General features: G+C 36.9%; 2 protein-coding genes across 2 annotated transcripts in view; one reads left to right on the top strand and one right to left on the bottom strand.

Annotated features, from left to right (window-relative positions):
- The window catches only part of LOC123547304 (vacuolar protein sorting-associated protein 52 homolog), a 182694-nt gene that overhangs the window by 26756 nt on the left and 135491 nt on the right, over positions 1-20447 (bottom strand). The gene's annotated exons all lie outside the window — the stretch shown is intronic.
- LOC123547296 (40S ribosomal protein S18) lies at positions 806-7659 on the top strand. The gene is made up of 5 exons (XM_045334279.2): positions 806-938; positions 2722-2808; positions 3536-3637; positions 6547-6638; positions 7555-7659. Exons 1-5 carry the CDS (start codon positions 915-917, stop codon positions 7628-7630), a joined length of 381 nt encoding a protein of 126 aa, XP_045190214.2. The 5' UTR covers positions 806-914; the 3' UTR covers positions 7631-7659.

Here is a 20447-nt window from a genome sequence, read left to right as displayed (position 1 = left end):
GTATGTTTTTTTGCCTACCCACCTCACCAGAGATTACTTTGAGTAAAATTGATGTCCGATGCAGCACCAGAATTTACCAGCGATTGGTTTTATTCAATACATAATATTATCAGGAAGGCGCTTTCTGCATTCATTTTAGTTTCATAGTCGAGCGTCTCCCTGATTTCGTTAAAATGTCGCACAATGCAAAGTCTTACCTGAAAAACTTGAAGATAAATAGCTAAAGGTTCTAAGAATATTGACATTTTATTAAAGCAGAGCCTATTATTTCAAAGGTATTTCCACATCTACGTGGTCGTGGTGCATAATTGTTTTTGACGTGACATCTCTGCAAATCAAACTTGTGAAATAGAGAACATGAATTTTCCGTTGGCAAAAACTTAACGGCTTTCTTTTTATTTTTAACTCGTTTTTGGCACTTTGTCATTAATAATTAGTCAATTTCTTGAAGTTTGAATATATGGACTAGAATTGTCAATTCATTTCAGTCTATGATAATCTATCTGGGTCTGCACTTCTAAATCTTGCAGATGCAATATAGTTCAATTTTGGCGAAATGATTATTTTAGAGGAAAAAAATACTCCTTATAATATATTTGACGTTTGATTAGCCAAGTGGTTGTATATTCTCTACCAGTGGCTAAACTAACCACACTATTCAAGATTCTGTGTGAAATAAAACATGCCGCATGATACAAAAATTCCCCATTCAGCTTGTTTGCTTTGACATTTTGTTGTAAATTACATAAACAATTTTGGTGTGATATAATTTGATAGTCTGCAAGTTGAGGAGTATACATGTATATGATGTCTAATTTCTATATTAAAATTAATTTCAGGCGTTGGTGATACCAGAGAAGTTCCAGCACATTCTTCGTGTTTTGAACACAAATATAGATGGACGGCGCAACATTATGTTTGCCCTTACAGCTATCAAGGTGAGTATGGATCATGTAATCAAAACTTGTCAGTGCTGTTTTCTACTTCTACTTGTCATATTTTAATGAAAATTATTATCTACTATAATCTAGGGCATATCATGAGCTATGTACTATTATTAAACACCATTGGATAAATTGCTGGTCAGTAGTCAAAACTGTTGCAAGAGGTCAGAAGTGTTTTATTACATGACATAGACACTGGCACCAGATCAGAAAGAAAATGCCTCCGTACGTGTTATACCATACCCCTAGGTATTCTATAAGAACCATGGTCATGAGCGGGAAAGTGCACTAACCCGTTTCAATCGTACATTTCTCAACTTAAACGCGCAGTTCGGTGAATGGGTACCTAGTATATTGAACAAGCGATAATTTATCTTCCATCGTGCACCAGTCACCTTGTCTCAATATTCCATATTGCTGAGATTATCAACATATTTTATGCTTTCGTCAACGTTACAGAAAAAACTTGCTTGAACTTCCCTAATGAACATCCGGTCTAGAGGTCACGGCAGTACGCACATGTTTGGCGATACGTAAACAAACAAAAACAGATTTTAAAAAAATCACAATTTTACACTAAAACTCGAAATGATGAATGAAATTCATCTTGTATATGATCTTTAATTTGAAATCGTACATTGGTCTGCATCTGTTCTGTATATTTTATTCATTTTGCACATTTTGCTGCATTTTCACATTTTAGCGAACACGTGTAGTAAAATGACGATTGACATACATTTTTACAACAGCCAATCAGAATGGTTTTGTAATCTAGAACGGAACTTCACCAGGGAAGTTCAAGCAAGTTTTTTGTGTAATGTTGAAATTACTATAAACTACGCGTTGTTATTCTAAGATAAGATGTATTGAAAAAATGTGACCGGTACACAATGGAAGATAAATTACCACTTGTTTGATATCCATAGTACACATTTACCCCACTGCGTGTTCTAGGTATGAAATGCGCGATTGAAACGGGTTAGTATATTTTCCCGTTCACGACCATGGTTCTTATAGAATACCTAGGGGTAGGGTATAACACGTACGGAGGCATTTTCTTTCTGATCTGGTGCCAGTGGACATAGAAACTAATTTCAAAACTGTTTTTATCTCATCTGAAGTAAAGGTTCAAGGTGAGCTACTGATCAATACACGTGTCTGTTGTTAACATTTTTAGCATGACTATTCAAAGAACCACTTGTGGGAATGGATTGAAACTAAACACACTTCACTGTGATAAACTGACTGACATTGGACAGGTTCCATAACTATTTTTCTTTTTTTTTCTTTTTCTTTTTTACAAAATTGTGCCCTTTTTTTGACTTTCACAGTTTTTGGGTAAGTTTTTATATGCAAGCTGGTATCTCTGTATCCACTAATGGGAATGGATTGAAACATCACAAACTTGTTCACTGTGATGATCTGCCATGCAGTGCACAGGTTCTGTGACTCTACTTTTTACAAAATTATGCCCCTTTTTCAGCAGTTATTTATTCAATTGACAAGGCTGTTGAATAGTCAAGCTTTGCTGTCTTCTGACAGCTCTTGTTGATTGATAAAATGTACATAGGGTATACTGCTGTGTTGGTATTGAACACATGTTCTGTAAGTAAACATAATCCGGTTTGTGAACTTTTAAGATATAGTTCTTAAATTTCAATATAACTTTGCATGCCTACCAAAGTGGCAAACCTCAAGGGGGAAAAGGCTAAAAAAATGATATTGTAATGTTTTATTTAGAGGCATGCATTCACTAGCTGTGTTCTTTTTTCCCCAGGGTGTTGGTCGTCGTTATGCCAACCTTGTATGTAAGAAGGCTGATGTAGATCTCAGCAAGAGGGCTGGTGAACTTACTGAAGAAGAGGTAATTCTATATTTTCATTGACAGTTTTTCTCAGGATTTTTTGGATACTTTTCACCAGTAGACAAAAGCCTGTCTTAGCTCAGTGGAGAGAATGCATATCTATGGATTGTATTGGGGGAGAAGTTAAATCATATGGCAAGGCGTATATTCACAAGTTATTTGACAGAAGGCGAGTTGAAAATCACTGGTCCTCCAGCTCCACTTTATGTGGAGAAATGTTACTTGTAGTCAAGACTTAAACCCATGGTCAGTAGATGACTGTTATTGTGTTGGAGGTCAAGGGGCACTGTCAGTGACCTTGACTAAAATTGGGATGTGCAATCATGGGAGGGGCATTCATGTTTAAACATCATCTCTTGTTCGGTTTATTCATTTAATTTAGAAGAAATAATGCTAAATATGTAAGATGTTAAGTTGCAGGCAATAAAACTGAAATGTCTAAAGATGAAAAAAAGTTAATTGTTATACATGTATGTAAAGCAAAGTACACTGTAATTTGTATGAGGTGAAATGCAGATTTGCCATCAGATTCTGTAATATGACTTAAGAATAGTGGTATGTATATGCTATATTGACTTGAGAATATGGTCATATATAAATGCTGTATACCGGTATAATGATGTTAGTATATAAATGCTATCTGTAATGACGCAAGAGCACGGTCATGTATAAAATTTAATGCTTTCTATAATGATATGAGAACACAGTTGGATGTGAATGCTTTCAGATTGAGCGAGTGATGACAATTATTCAGAATCCTCGTCAATACAAGATCCCAGACTGGTTCCTCAACAGACAGAAGGATGTCAAGGATGGTAAATTCACACAGGTACACAACCAGTACAGTCAATGTTTCTACATTTCCTCTCCCTTTTCATTCTATATATGTTAGTGTTGTGTAGAACTGTCACCGCTCCTAAGATCAAAACATCTGTTTTAATTCTTACCCTTCCCCTGCTAAATTTCTATAATGAACTTGTCCATCTTTCATTTTGGATAGTTCCATTAATTGTTAAAAGGGATGCTTACCAAAAAGATATTGACTGAATGGCGACCAGTGCAGATCATGATCAGACTGCAAGCTTCATTTATGCGACCTTAGAATGTCACATTATGACATTAACTGCATACATTTTTTCCATGCAGGGTTTATAATTCAAAATATTTTTAAATATGCAAAAACAAATGGTTTCAGAAAAACAAAAATTATGTTACATTGTATTTTTAAAGTTGCCATCTAGGATGAAAATTCAAATGTACATTTTCAATAATTTTACAGTATTGTCTGTGTATCATTTATGTGGAGAAAAGTGAAATATACAAACTAAATGACACAATTGATAATCTGTGATATTAATAAATATACTAAATGCGGGCCTGAAGCACATGACTAAACCTGTATTTGCACAGTGCCAAAAACCACTTAAATTATGCTATTGCCATTTAGTTAGTTATTATATATCTTGATGCCTTCTTCATTGTCTTAACCCCAAACTCTTATTTAAGGTATTGGAACCCTAATGGTATTGTTTAAAGAATGGTATTTGCTAGGTATATTCTTAAAGTTGACTGTGTTTTGCATTGTGTTGCAAATTTTTAGCTCACCTGAGCACAAAGTGCTCTTGATGAGCTATTGTGATCATGCTGTGTCCGTCACAAGTGCGTCCGTCCGTCGTCAACAATTGTGTTTAAACGACATTTCCAAAACCACTGAATGGATTTTGATGAAACTTGGCATGGATGTTCCTTGGACGGTCCTCTACCAAAGTTGTCCAAACTGTTCCGCTTGGTTGCACATAGGGGCTGCCAGAGCTAAAAATAGAAAAATCTTCAAACGACATCTCCTTCGAAACCAATGGTCCGATTTTGAAATAATTTTGCACAAATGGTCCTTATGCCACCCTCTACCAGGATTGTTCAAATTATACTGATTTGTCAGGGGTCATGGTCACTTTTCCCTATATGTATATTGTGGAAATTAAAAAATATTTTTGTGTGAAACTGTTGGGCTGTTTTTAAAATAACTTTACACAAATGGTCCTTGTGTGGCCCTCTACCAAGATTATTAAAATTATTTTGATTCATCAAAAAACATGGCCGTCAGAGGGAGTGGTCACTTTTCCCTATATATATATATATATATATATATATATATATATATATATATATATATATATAGTGGAAACTTCAAAAATCTGCTTGTGTGAAACTGCTTCCCCAATATTAAGATAATTTTACACAAATGGTCCTTGTGTGACCCTCTACCAAGATTGTTCAACTGCATGGATTCATCAAAGAACATGGCCGCCAGGGGGCATGGTCACTTTATCCTACATGTATATAGTGAAAATTACAAAAAAATCTTGTGTGAAACTGCTGGCCCGATTTTAAAATAATTTTAAGTAAATGGTTCTTGTGTGACCTTACCTTCTACAAACATAGTTGAAATTATCTTGATTCGTCAAAAAATATGGCCGCCAGAGGACGTGGTCACTTTTCATCAACAATTTCTTTAAACAATATCCTCGAAAACCACTGTATGGGTTTTGATGAAACTTTACATTAGTTAAATGATCTTTTGGTAGCCCACATTCAAAATTGTTCAAATGGTTCTAGTTAATTAAACATGTGGGTCTTTTTGGTTAAAAATAGGTTTTTAGCTATCAGACTTACAAAAATCATTTTTTCTAGAGCTTTGATATTTGGCATGTGATATAAGGGCTTGACTCTCTACCATTCTTGTCCAAATTATTACCCAAAGGTAAAAAAATGGCCACGCCCCTGTATCTGACATGTACTTAATACAGGCTTTTATATAAGAAACTTTGAAAATTTTCTCTGAATCAATAATAGCTAGGGCCTTGATATTTGGCGTGTGATGTCAGATTTGTAATTTCTACCGTAATTATTCAAATTATTGCCCTAGGTTCAAAAATGTGTGTGAAATGTATATAATATAAGCTAACATAGAAGAAACCTAACTCTGTACCTATACAAACACACTTGAAGCCTTGTACACAGGTGAGCGCTTTAGGGTCAATGACCCTCTTGTTAACAACTTTCACCGTGCCGTTTTTTATAAACTTTGTATGATATAAGGAATTTCCTCAAGCTCAAGTAGAGACAAATTGCAAAGTGATGGCCACTAGTAAACAAATTTAATTAGACAGAATTCTAACTCTAACATTGAAAAATTATGGTCGAGTCCTGTGGGACTGTTTTAAATTTTGTTCACTTCATTCAAAAATTATCTTGGGGCAGAATCTGCCCCCTTCTGTTTCAGAGGTAAATTCACTTTGAACAGCAAGAAATTACCTATCAAATGAATAATTTCCACTTTTGTACAATAAATTAATAATAAGTATTGAAAAAAGTAAAAACTTACCAGGAAAAAAGGAAAATAAGGGGGGAAAAATTCCCAGTGGGGCTTGAACATACGCCTTCTGAAAAATTTCAAAGTAGATTTATTGTAGGAATTGAATACTCTTCAAAAAGGAGGTACTCTATTATGGGTCTAATACCTTAACTCATAGAGTAAAATTGAGAAAAGTAGACTATGTAACAAAAGGACACATTAAAATGATGTCAAAAATGAAGATGGACACCCACATTCCAATAACTGGTAAGGGTGAATGCTTCCAGTTACTGGCACAGGTTATAGTGTTCAGTCCTATACAGGTTTGTTACTATTTATAATAAGGTATATAATAATCTTAATTGCATTGCATGTTGTTATAGGTGATGTCTAACTCCCTTGACAACAAACTTCGTGAGGATTTGGAGCGACTGAAGAAAATCAGAACACACAGAGGTCTTAGACATTATTGGGGGTATGTTATTCTGTCTGATTAAAGACACTGCAATTTCATGTATGAGAGAGATGGGGCAAAAAGTTCTTAGTAATAGACTTTGTTAAAACTTTGTATATGAACACAGTTTCATGTTAGAAATAGAAAAAAATGCAGAAACAATCATAGGTCACTATGCTTGTTTAGGAGTTATATGCCCTTAAAACTGGATTTTTCTTCAAATTTGCATATTAAAAGGCAGATAACTCCTGAACAAGTATGGTGACCTTCGATTTTATTTTCATAATTCTGTTTCTAACATGACACTGTTTATATACAGAGTTTGAACGAAATCTATTATTGGGAAATTCTTTACCCAAGACTGTCGCATAGGTCAACATGGTGAATCAGATAAGCAGTGAAAATAATTAAAAGATATTTGGGTAATTGTGGATGACAGTAAAAAAAATATTTCATGCTAATTTGCAATTTGACCATCAAGTATGACTTTCAAGTTTATATTCATTGATTAGGGAGATTAGGTAACCTGTATAAACTACTTTTCTGGTTGTATGTAGTGGAATGGATCCAGTACACCTGAAAAATGGAGCAAAAGAAGTTTTCTTAAAATTTATTTTTGTTAAAACATGAGTACATTTGTTTATTATAATGCAATATCTAAATACCTTTCCAAGCTGACAAATTATTTTCACTTGCATGGAGCAAGACCATGTGAAAATTTTGTTCACAAATGAAAGATACCGTGATGCAAAAAGGAAAAAAAAGAAATTGTATATGTTTTCTTTTCATTGGTTTGAACTAAATTATAATGTTACACCAATAAAAATATTATCTGAAATTTTTGACTGTGAAATTGCCAGAAGTATGTCACATGTATATATTTCAGTATTCCACTGAAAAATGTAATAAACGCTAATATTTTTTTTTTTTTTTTCAGTCTGCGTGTGAGAGGCCAGCACACAAAGACAACAGGCCACACTGGTAAAACAGTTGGTGTGTCAAAGAAGAAGTAAATTGTATATTCATTCTGTCAATAAAAAAAGCAAAGAAATTTTCCTTAGTTTTACTTTCGTTTGGCATTTGGATTGGAACCTCCACTGTGAGAAAAGTTCACAGGCATGGCAAGGAAGTTATCATGATCATGCTGTGCCTGTCATCCTTAGATAAGCAAGATTTATTGTCAGATTTGCTATGATTTGGAGTTTTTAAAAACCGTGGTGGTTAAAGTAAATAAACCTTAATAAATTGAGCAATAAACCTCCAGAAGTATTTATTTAATTGTGCCCCCCTCCCCCCATGAGTGGGGGGGCATATAGATTTGGTCTTGTCTGTCCGTCCAAAGTTCTCGACATGCCTTGCTCGAAAAGTATTTGATATAGATTCATGAAACCTTGCAGGAGTCTTTATCATGATATGAACTTGCGCACCTCCTATTTTTCGTCTGGCTTCGCCCCCTATTTTCAGAGTTATGGCCCCTGAAATAGTCAAAAATGCTCATGTTTACCTTGTGACACACTTGGCTCAAAAAGTATTTGATATAGATTCATGAAACCTTGCATGAGTCATCATGATATGAACATGTGCGCCTCCTATTTTTCATCTGGCTCCGCTCCCCCCATTTTCAGAGTTATGGCCCCTGAAATAGTCAAAAATGCACATTTTCACCTTGTGACATGCCTAGCTCAAAAAGTATTTGATATACATTCATGAAACCTTGCATGAGTCTTAATCATGATATGAACTTGCGCACCTCCTATTTTTCATCTGGCTCCGCCCCTTTTTTTAGAGTTATGGCCCCTGAAATAGTCCAAAATGCACATTTTCACCTTGTGACACACCTAGCTGAAAAAGTATTTGATTTAAATTTCATGAAACCTTGCATGGGTCTTAATCATGATATGAACTTGCGCACCTTCTATTTTTCATTTGGGTCTGCCCCCTATTTTTAGAGTTATAGCCCCTGAAATAGACAAAAAAGTCCATTTTCACCTTGTGACACACCTAGCTCAAAAAGTATTTAATATAAATGGTTGAAAACTTGCACAAGTCTTTATCATGATATAAACTTGCACACCTTTAATTTTTTGGCTGGTTCCACCCCTTATTTTTAAAGTTATGGCCCCTGAAATAGTAAAAAAATGCACTTTTTCACCTAATTATGTGCCTAGCTCAAAAAGTATTAGATGTAAATTCAGGAAACCTTGCAGGAGTCTTTATCATGATGTGACCTTGCACACTTGGCATTCTTCTTGAGAATCTTAGCTCTTATTACAGAGTTATGGCCCTTGAAATAACCAAAATAGTGGAATTTTTTGTTGTGATGCTCATAGCTCAAAAAGTATAGGGCCTAGAATAATGAATCCTTTTCATAAAATGTTTGTTGAGGCAATACCCCATTAAGACTGCAAACATTTGAATTATTGCCCCTTATTTGTAACAAATGTACCAGTGGGTGGCACACCCTGCGTCCTACAGACACATTCTAGTTTTTACATGCTTTCATTCATATATGACAAAATCGATGCTGAACTTTCATTTGGATAGAAATGAATGGGACATGTTTCAACCATTGATTAATGATTATTGCAGCATACATATAAAATGCTTGGCTTCATTTCATTAAATGAAACTACAGTGAAATTAATTTTATATTCACATGGGTGAAAGTTTTCCGTATTATGACGGAATTCCGTATTTTGGACCTTCCCAAAGGTCATTTTTCCAAATCGTGTAAATCCGATGAGATTTTCGGGGTGGAGGGGGAGGGTCAACATCCAGTCCGGTCGTCTATCAATGGCAAAATAATATTCATATTTTCCAGGATGCTAAAAATAGCGCTGATTGCAACAATTTGATCGTCCTTTTCCGTTAGGAATACCGTATGTAACATTATTCGATAGCCGAAGATAACCGAACGCTGGCGATTATTCATCCAAAAATAGACTGTAGATCGGTTATTTCCGCAGGTAAGGCTGAAGATGCTATTCGAAATTTCCGTGTGTAACCGTTTGTAACCGATGGTTAACGAATCATTTCTGCACGCGTGATACTTTATGACCTCCTTTTACGACAACCAAAAACCTGTTCATTACTGCAAATTGGAGGAAGAAATTTCGAATGTCCACAATAATTGAAGAAATAAACCGATCTGACCATTATGAAGTTTCTACCAACAGGTAGTTCAGGAGTTTGAGCAACAAGCCAAGAACAAAATTTAATGGCGATGGCAGTTGTCCGAGTTAGATTCTGAGGCGTTGAAATGGTCTGATAGACATTTGCTGTGTTGCATATTGCACTTCCTATGAAAACGATTAATTACAAATCCAATGGAAAGAAAAGCCTCAAACTTCACCACGAGGACGCCAAACACCAGAAAAAACACTGAGTTGTGAAAACGGGGAATGACTCAATGAGGTGAGATGATTTTATATTATCTGTTAATAAATACTTAATCTATGTGGAAGAGGTTCTCAAGCATCCATGACAAGTATGCCTCAAATTCAAATAAAAAAAAAGGTATTCAACATACCCCAAAAGACTGAAACACAGTCTTGAACAATGTTACCTAAACTTTATACTTATTACTGTATTCTTAATTCAGGCAGTTTTGGCATGGATGTGACCCCACCCTCTCCCTTTCTTCTGTCTTCTCCCTGCTTTACTGGCCATATACACTGTTGCTTGCTGGGACTGGTCTGTTAATACTGAGTAAATATTAGTTTAACTTGTCCTTAACTTATGAGCCCAGAAGCAAAGTGTCTGTTTAAATCGATGAAGCCAATTTGTTAGGGGGAACCCATGCCCAATTTTTTAGAAAAAAAAATATATGGTCGAATTTGGGACTGCTCTATAATGTATGTCATTAAATAACTGGTCCATTTGTTTACTTTCAGGTTCTTCTAAGGTTACTAAGAACACTGAATCTATGCAAGACAGAGTGGCTAAACAGCACGCTATAACCATAGCCTTCCAAAGTTGACACTGCCATTTACATTTATATATAGCAGAGCTGCTGAAATTCACAGAAGGGTTAGATGAGGATAAACCTGCTCTTGACAAGACCACAACTCGGTTAGATGAGGATAAACCTGCTCTTGACAAGACCACAACTATGTAAACACACGTAGCATTGCCAAAAGTTAGAAGAATGGTCTAAAGAAAAAACTTAAAGGACAGATCTTATCACTGAATTCCAGTGAGGCAACAAACAATAACAATGATTAGATTTTGAATGTAATTGCATTGTATATTGTGAAATAATGTGGAAATAATAAAATGACAAATTAATTTTTGAAGAATAAGGTCTTGAATTTATGTTTGTAGAAGACTCCAAAACTTAAATGCAGAGGACTCTGCTTATCAGGAAAAGCTTTGTACAGTACTTGGTAATTGCATTATTTCAGGAGCTTCCGGGGGCCTCAAGCCCCTGGGCCCCTGGCCAGGGCTTTGCCCTGGACCCACCGGGGGCCCTATCGGCCCCCTGGCCCCCAGATATTTGTTTCAGTATTTTCAGTTTCTCCAACTTTCACCCATGTATTCAAGTCAATTTTTATTCCCCCAATGCAATGGGTGGGTCCTCCATGGCCGAGTGGTTAAGGTCACTGACTTTAAAGCACTTGCCCCTCGCCAATGTGGGTTCAAACCTCACTCCAGGCATTGAATTTTTCATATTAGGAAGCCACCCAGCTGGCTAACGGGAGGTCGGCTGTTCTAGCCATGTGCTAGACCGTCATGAAATAATGCCTGGACATGGCACCTGGGGTCTTCCTCTACCATTAAAGCTGGAAAGTCGCCATATGACCTATAATTTTAAATCCAGCAAAGCAATCGATCCAATGCTGAGGAACGAGACGGCATATAGTGTTGAACTGTCCATCCACCACTTTTGTGTCTTGTCCTACAGTTTCTTTCCAATTGAAATTAACTTTGTGTACATCATCGAGATCAAGTGAACATGTACATATTGTCAGGATTTCATGTGCAATTATTACTCCCACTGATTCAAAGTATATGGGGGTTATATTTAGGACCATTGTTTCTGCTCCATATCCTTGGGGAGATTTTTAGCTTACCAGAGCACAAAGTGAGCTATTGTGGTTGCCATGTCGTCAACAACTTTATTGTTAACAATCTATATGTTGCAATACTAGTATTGGCCCAACTTTTATGAAACTTTGTCAGAATGTTGCCCTCAATAACATCTAAAGAGTTTGAAACTGGGTCACCCGAGATAATAGTCAATTATTCTAACACGACCAAAAAATAACCTACATACATGTAGAGCAAAATCTATCTCTGGTTATTCTGCAATATACCACTCGCGTGCAATGACGTCATCCGATCCAGGTGTGTAGCGCGGTCGTAAAAAGTAGTTACCACATTTTTCTAACACTGTTGATACTAGTATGTCGTGTTAGAATCGAAATAATAAGTTCCCAAGTGTGATTTATCATAGAATAACCAGAGTTTTCGTACTTATGTGAAACAATATATCACTCAGGCCTACGGCCTTCGTGATATATTCTTACCCATAAGAACTCAAAACTCGGGTTATTCTACCATGAACCACGTTTGGGAACTTATTTCTTAAATAATGATCAAATGTCACAGAAGTGTTCCTTTGGTATACAGTATTTCCTATACTTTAAAAAAATCATGTCCGAAAACACTGGCTCAATTTAAAAGATATTTTTCTTGCAACATATGTCTGTACCAAAATTCTTCAAGCAGTCTGTAACTAAGCACAGGAGTCTGAAATTCTATCAATAAGACCCTAGAAGTCTATCTTTACAGAAAATACCCCCTCCCCCTCCCCTATATATAAAATAAACACCAGGAATGAAACGTCAAAAACCCAGGGTCTCCTGAAAATACGCACGGAACACAGGGTGATTGCAATTTAGCGAGCGTAGTTAAGAAATAACACTAAAATACACCTACCACACTCGACAGCATTCAAATCTGATACACTTTACAAGAGTAATCAGGCATTTTCTGAGATTTTCAGCTGTCGCCGAAGCCATTCGCTGACGTCACAACAATAACAACAATTACAGCGCCGGGATAACTTCAACTTCAACTTTGTACTGCCATAAAATCAATACTGATTACACTTGGCAGGCGCTTGTCAGGAGCAGTTATTAGTTTAAAGATATATTATGTGCATGGGGGTTAAAAGTATATATAGCATATACATATATTGCAAAGATAAAAGATCTACAGATCTAAGGTTAAAAACAGTATACAACGGTCTACAGAGAGCATGAGTCGAGTCTACCAACAAAAATTGGTAGGCTCGAACTTGACTGGACATATATTGGAAGACTGTTCCATAGCCTGATGGTCCTTGGGAAGAAGGCTGTAGCATGGTAGTTGGTCTTGGAATGTGGGATTAGATAATTAAGATTTCTAGTAGGGAGCATGTGATGGTTATCGACTACTACAAGATTGGATCTTATTTTATAGAACATGATCAGGGAAGCATGGTTTCTACGTTGTTCGAGTGTTTTCCATTTGAGGGTATTGATCATGTCTGTGACACTACTGGTGTAACTGTAGTCATTTTTTACATAACGGGCAGCTGACCTTTGGACCATTTCTACTTTATTTATTAAATATTTCTGCCAAGGACACTAGACTGTAGAACAGTACTCTACCTGGGGGCGGACGTATGTTTTGTAAGCAGTTTCTTTGACCTATGTGTTATTGGTTTTGACATTTCTTTTAATGAAGCGGAGGGTATTATTGGCCTTGGAGGTGATATTGTTAATGTGGGGGGCCCAGTTAAGATCCTTGCTTATCGTAACACCTAAGTATTTGGACTGGTCTGCTGATTTAAGTAGGGTATTGTGTAACCTGTAAGGGAAAAGGATAGGTTTTCTCTTGCTATGTATCCTTAGGATCTCACACTTATCAGGATTGAACTCCATGGCCCAATCCTGTTCCCATAACTCTAACAATTGCAAGTCATGCTGTAAGCTTTCTGCTGAAGACTGAGATGAAATGGTAAGGTAGACAATAGTGTCATCAGCGAAAAGGCGGACCCTACTTTGGACACTATCGGGCAGGTCGTTTATGTATGCAAGAAAGGGGCAGGGGCCTAGGACTGAACCCTGGGGAACCCCTGAGAGGACGGGTAACCTATCTGAGGACTTGCCTTCGACAAGAACTTGTTGTGACCTATTACTTAGAAATGATTTAATCCATGATGTGACCTTGTTATCTATGCCTAAACGTTTAAGTTTGTGGACTAGCTTATGGTGATCCACTTTATCGAAGGCTTTGCTGAAATCCATAACAATGACATCAGATTGCTGGCCTAGGTCTAGGGAATCAGCAATTTCTTGTGTGAAACCTATGAGTTGGGTCTCGCAGCTGTGTTTTGACCTGAAACCATGCTGCTTTGGGCTAAGGATGTTATAGGAGTCAAAGTAGGACATGATATTGGAGACTATGACATGTTCAAGGAGTTTGGACGCTATGCATGTAAGTGAGATTGGACGATAATTACTAGCCTTTGACTTTTCACATTTTTTGTAGACGGGGGAGATAACCGCATGTCTCCATTCATCAGGGACACTGCCTGTGTCCAGAGACAGTTGAAATATGTGGGTGAGCATGGGGGCAACCTCACTGTGCAGTTCCTTCAGTAACCTAGGGGAGATTTCGTCCGGGCCTGATGCCTTATTTGGGTTAAGACCAGCTAACAGTTTATCAACGCCCTGGACTGTGATATATATTGGTGTCATGGGTGGATGTAAAAGTTTAGATATTGCACTCTTTGCTATTTGTTTAAGGCTAAGGGGCTGGGGTTTTGAGAAGACAGACTCAAACTGTTTGTTCAGTATATTGGCCTTGGTAACTGGGTCAAAATGGATGACGCCATTACTAGACAGAGGGGCGACACCATTATTTTCAGTTTTGTTATGTTTGATGAATGAATAAAAAATTTTCTTTTGACCTGTGTTTGAGCTGTCATTAAATATGACTGAGTCCAAGTATGACCAATATGCATTCCTAATTTTACTTTGGATGACCATCTTAAGAGTTTTGAATGACTTGACATTATCTGGATTATTGGAAGTTGACCTTTTGATCTTTTTATAAAGTTTGTCCCTTTTCCTAATAAGTTTTACAATTTCATGAGTAACCCATGGGAGGTCTTGACGGGATTTACTTAATCTTGATGGGATGTACTTTGAACTTAACCTATTTATTTCTTCCTTGAAACTATTCCAAGAGGTATTTAGATTAGTGTGCTTACACTGGAGAAATTTCTCAGAGAACTGTTTTAAGTCCATCTTGAAATTGAACCAGTCAGCATTTTTATATGATTTAATGAGTCTTTTAACCTGGATTGGACGGCCTCTTTTTAAGTTGAGTTCATGATGGACAATGTCATGATCAGAAGAACCTAAACTTGGGAGAGTTTGGATGTTGTGGACAACGGAGGGATTATTTGTGAGGTACAGGTCAAGTATGTTTTTATCACGAGTGGGGAGTTTGACCATTTGTTCAAGATTGAGATTTGTAAGATTTTCAGAGAAGGATTCATACATATCTTTGAATTTGCATGTTGGGGTGGGTGACTGTGTTTCCCAATCCATACTGGGAAGGTTATAATCTCCGAAGATCCAGATGTGACTGTTCTTTGGGATTTTTGATACTGATGTCCACAATTCGTTTAGGGAATGTTCATCATTTTCATGTGGTTTGTAATATGATGAAACATATATGTCTTTTAAACCAGTGATGGAGATCTTGGACCAAACTATATTGCAATCAGTTTTAAGGTGGGGCTGGTCTTGACTTAGTAACCTGTTGCTTACAGCAAGGAGGACACCTCCGCCTTTTGAATATGACCTATCATCTCTGTAGACTGTGTAATTTAGACTGCTGGGGAAAATTTCAGATGTTCTTATTTCTGGTGTTAACCAAGTTTCTGTTAAACAAATTACATCAGCCTTTGTTTGGTTGATAACCTGGTGGAGTTCCGGGATCTTATTTCTAACTGATCTACAGTTGATGTTGAGAACTGAGAGTCGTTGGTTGTTACCTAGTGTTCTGGGGCGTTTGCGTTTTGACTTTACGGTGGACTTTGGGGTTGAAGAGGCTTTAGGTGGTTTTATGAGGTTGGGACTGCATGGGTGTTTAGAAGGTGTTGTGACAGGGTCATTTACAGGGATATCATCGAGAGGACTGAATGACGATGCATTAATCAAGGAATTGAGAGAATCTGATAGATTGGCTGTATAATTAAGAGTGTCACAGCACCGACACTGCCACGCAAAGCTAACAGGCAAATGGTCATAAGTATCATTTCCTAGTTCTTGGCAGGTTATGTGAAACCATTTACTACAGTTATCACAAATTATAGCTTTACATGTCCAGGTGACTTTCCTTTTACATGTGCCACATAGGTATTTGGGGCCTGGGTTGCTCTCGACATCCGATATCTGTGTAGCAAGCAAGCAATGTATGAATATTAAATTTCTATTAATTGTAGTTTGGTACCTTTTTCTTACCAGGGGCAGAGGTCCTGAAAATGATTTCCTAATCAAGAAGAAGATACCAAGGTCCTTTGACAAGGCCTTACTTTCATTCTGGCCAGGGCTTATTGTAGGGTATTCTGAATGCCCTTGTAATTGGTTTTGAAAACCAATTCTATAGATATTGATGACAGTAAACACTAGAATACCTGTTATTTGGCTATCCATAGTCCTTGAGAAATGTAAACAAACTGGACCGGAAGTAGGTAGACAATATGGCGGACTATTTGAACGGTCTCCCAATCCGATATTACATCACACAATAAACTATTTTGGCGATGCTAAAAATCTAAATAAGAAGGTTAGTTGATGTTAGGAGGACGATTGTTTACCACCTAGCGATAGACAGTGCTCATACTTATTCTGAAATTGGTGAAAATAATTAGAAATTGACAGAGTCAAACGGAAGATGTGAACTACTCCGACGCATGCGCATAAGTAAAATTAGAAAGTAGCAATTCCCGTACTGTCTTACCTTCAAATTACATAACAGACATTTTCATATTGCTCTATTCATATAAAAAAGTCATTGTACACCAAGTATCAAATTTTACTACTGAAATTTAGATGTTCCGCTGCATCGTAAAATGGATTATCCCAAGAGTAACCTCCCTTTACGGGTTTTCCCAATCAAATTTTATAAATTATCTTTTTATTGCAAAAGGAATCTAGGGGATATTAAAGACTGATGTAAACATATAAATATTCTAATACTTATTTACTCGATGTACAAATTTTAAAGGATAAAATAAGTGTTTTATCTTTATATCGGCGCTGTAATTGTTGTTGTTGTTGTGACGTCAGCGAATGGCTTCGGCGACAGCTGAAAATCTCAGAAAACCTCAGAAAATGTCTGATTACTCTTGTAAAGTGTATCAGATTAGAATGCTGTCGAGTGTGGTAGGTGTATTTTAGTGTTATTTCTTAACTACGCTCGCTAAATTGCGATCACCCTGTGTTCCGTGCGTATTTTCAGGGGACCCTGGGTTTTTGACGTTTCATTCCTGGTGTTTATTTTATATATGGGGGGGGGGGGGGGGGGGTGTATTTTCTGTAAAGATAGACTTCTATGGTCTTATTGATAGAATTTCAGACTCCTGTGAACTAAGGCGAGTGATCTAGTTCGCCTGGCAATTGTTAACTGCATCAATACTGTGCCGAGTACACAATGCAGATCTTTACAGATGTCAAATAGCTTACCTTGGTGTCAACTCCATGTTGTCTAAACCCCTTGAAAGATTTTCATACAACACATCAATTGTTTACCCTACCATGGCAGATTTGCAAAGTACAAAACCTAGGTCAATGCTACACTGAGGTTAAAGGTCAAATAGCTTAACTAAATGTCTGCTACATACCTTCAAACCAGAGCGAAGATTTTCATAAAACTAACATTAATTGTTAACTTCATCAAGACAACATGCAGGACAGACAACCAAGGTCACAAAGTTAAAGGTCAAGGTAACAACGGTCAAACATCAAGTAGGTTGTGTTCATGTCTGCTCCACATCTTCACCGGTTGAAAAAATAAGGCACATCGATTATTAACCTTGTCCAGCCCTCGACCCGGATAAGTCTAGTCAAGGTCAAAGATCAAATAGGTGAAATTGGTACCTGTTCCATATCTTAACCACTGGGAGGGTTTTTCATAAAACTAGCATCAAGAGTTAACCTCTTCAAGATGATCTGTAAAGAGCAAACCAGGTCGCCGAGCCTAATGTCAAGGTCATACAAAGGTCATAACCACATTAGTTATTAGTTCAAATATATGAAGAACTTTTACTCGACCTGGCGTCGGCGTCTGCACCTTTGCTAAATATATGCACTTTTATTGGTCACTAGGTTGTTGTGGGTCACTAAACCTAGTGACCTTTTCAATCCACTTAAACTTTATGGAAACCATTTAGATAATGCAGGTATAATACAACAGTATTACAAAATGACAGGTGGTCATTTCTTAAGTTAGGCCCTTCCTAAATGAATGTTTTCACAACTTTACGTGCTGACTTATTCAATGAATCTCTATCTAGCTTAGTTAAGTTTTTAAAACACAAATATTACACTGTAAGAAAAGAGTGTAATATATAAAGTACTTAGTATACTTCTTCATTAATTCAATAGGCCTTATCTATACCAGTGTCAATTTATAACAAGTTTCTTGTATTTTACCATTTTTTATGCAAATCGTGTATGAGTACCACATTGGCGAAAAAAAGGTGCCAGCATGCCGCAATATACGCTCGTCATAGCACATTTCTTTACCCTAGCACCTGTATTTGCAAATGGAATTTTAATTCTGTGGTGGTGTAGTAATTATTGTAATTCTTTTGTTTTTCTAAGTCCACAAAAAACTCCTTGCCAGTTAGAGACACCTTAAAATAAACTTAAAATTTGAAAGTAACATCTATATGTTGTACCACAGAAAAGTGGTCTTGGTTTTTCCCTACGGTCAGTTATAAAAGAAGTTACAATATATGTTATTTTTAGTAACAACAAAGGAAAAAGTCCACACAAAAATCCTTACTAGGTAGAACATGCATGTTGTACTACAGAAAAGTGGTCTCGAACTCCTGATTTTTCCCTACGACCAGTGATAAAAAATTTACAATGTAAGCTATGTGTAGTAACAACAAAGGGAAGTTATTCTAAACTAGGGACCTGGTTCTTGTGCGTCACACTCCGTCTCATGATGGTGTACAATTGTGCCAAGGTACATCAAAATCCCTCCATGCAGGAAGAAATGCTCTGTACAAAGTTTTCATCATTGTATCCTTTGAAGTGTGACCTTGACCTTAGACTTAGGGACCTGGTTCTTGCGCATGACACTCCGTCTCAAACAGAATTTATGCAAAAATTCCTCCATGCACGAAGAAGATATGCTCCGGACAAAGTCATTCTTGAATTTGACCTCTGTGTGACCTTGACCTTAGATCTAGGGACCTGGTTCTTGCAAATGACACTCCGTCTCAAGATGGTGAACAATTGTGCCAAGTTACATCAAAATCCCCCCATGCATGAAGAAGATATGCTCCGGACAAAGTCGGTGGAAGCCGCCCGCCTGCCAGGGGCGTTTCCATAATACGTCCCGTTTTTGAAACTGGGGTATAAAAACAACAATTCAAACACGACTTTATTCATTTTCCTATTCAACAAAGAAGGCTGAAAGTTGAATGTTCATTATTTTACAACAATTCATTGTTCTGACGTTACAATTAAATCATAGAGTAAAACGGCATAGCGGCGCGTTGGAAAAGAAACCAACAAAAACAGGCAAATATTTAATGGACGTTGTCAAGAATATACTTAAAAATCCTTGGTAACGTGTTAGAATCGAAATAATATATCTCATTTAGTAATTTGCTCTTGAATAAAATCGTTGTCATTCAGATGCGTATTAATATTATCACTCGGGCTGCGCACTCGTGATGTAATTCCTTCGCATCTGAACTCCAAGCAATGATTTATTCAACGACAAATCACTGGAATGAGATACATTATTTCTTAAACAAAACACAGTAGATCTGTTGCCGTTCTTGAAGGTGGTTCTGCACGTTTTATCTAACGGAAGTAATGGCGTAATGTTATTTTTTCTGTTGACGTTGAATAAAGCCTGGTTTGTTTGTTTGTTTTGGGTTTAACGCCGTTTTTCAACAGTATTTCAGTTATGTAACGACGGGCAGTTAACCTTACTAGTGTTCCTGGATTCTGTACCAGTACAAACCTGTTCTCCGCAAGTAACTGCCAACTTCACCACATGAATTATCAGCGGTGGAGAACGAATGATTTGAGACACAGTCTTTTATCAAATCATCACGGAGAACATACGCCCCGCCCGGGGATCGAACTCTTGACCCCGCGATCCGTAGACCAACGCTCTCCTTACTGAGCAAAGCGGGCGGGCTTGATAAAGCCTGGGCTCGGCATACAGAAATGAAAATCATTTAATGAACTGATGTCATCCCGTGTGAAAATCTATTAAAATGGTAAGTTATTAGTTCTAAAGATAAAATATGATAGTAAAACATTTGACACGTTAAATAATTCAAAATAATGTCTTAAAATCAGCTTGAAATGTGCATATCTCTTAAATCGTGGGCAAATATATCAAAAACAAGCATCCGGACGTATATATTTAATCCAACGAACATTATATAGATCGTACGTTTATTTGTATGGAGCGGACACGATTTTGTTACGGACGGACGGAGACCATTCTTATAATCCTATGCCTCAACGGGAAATTAAAAATGAGGATAAATTTGATGAGGTCATTGTTAACTTC

This window comes from Mercenaria mercenaria, chromosome 15 (assembly GCF_021730395.1).
Source record: "Mercenaria mercenaria strain notata chromosome 15, MADL_Memer_1, whole genome shotgun sequence".
Classification (NCBI taxonomy): Eukaryota; Metazoa; Mollusca; class Bivalvia; order Venerida; family Veneridae; genus Mercenaria; species Mercenaria mercenaria.
This window is presented reverse-complemented; position numbering and strand designations above follow the sequence as displayed.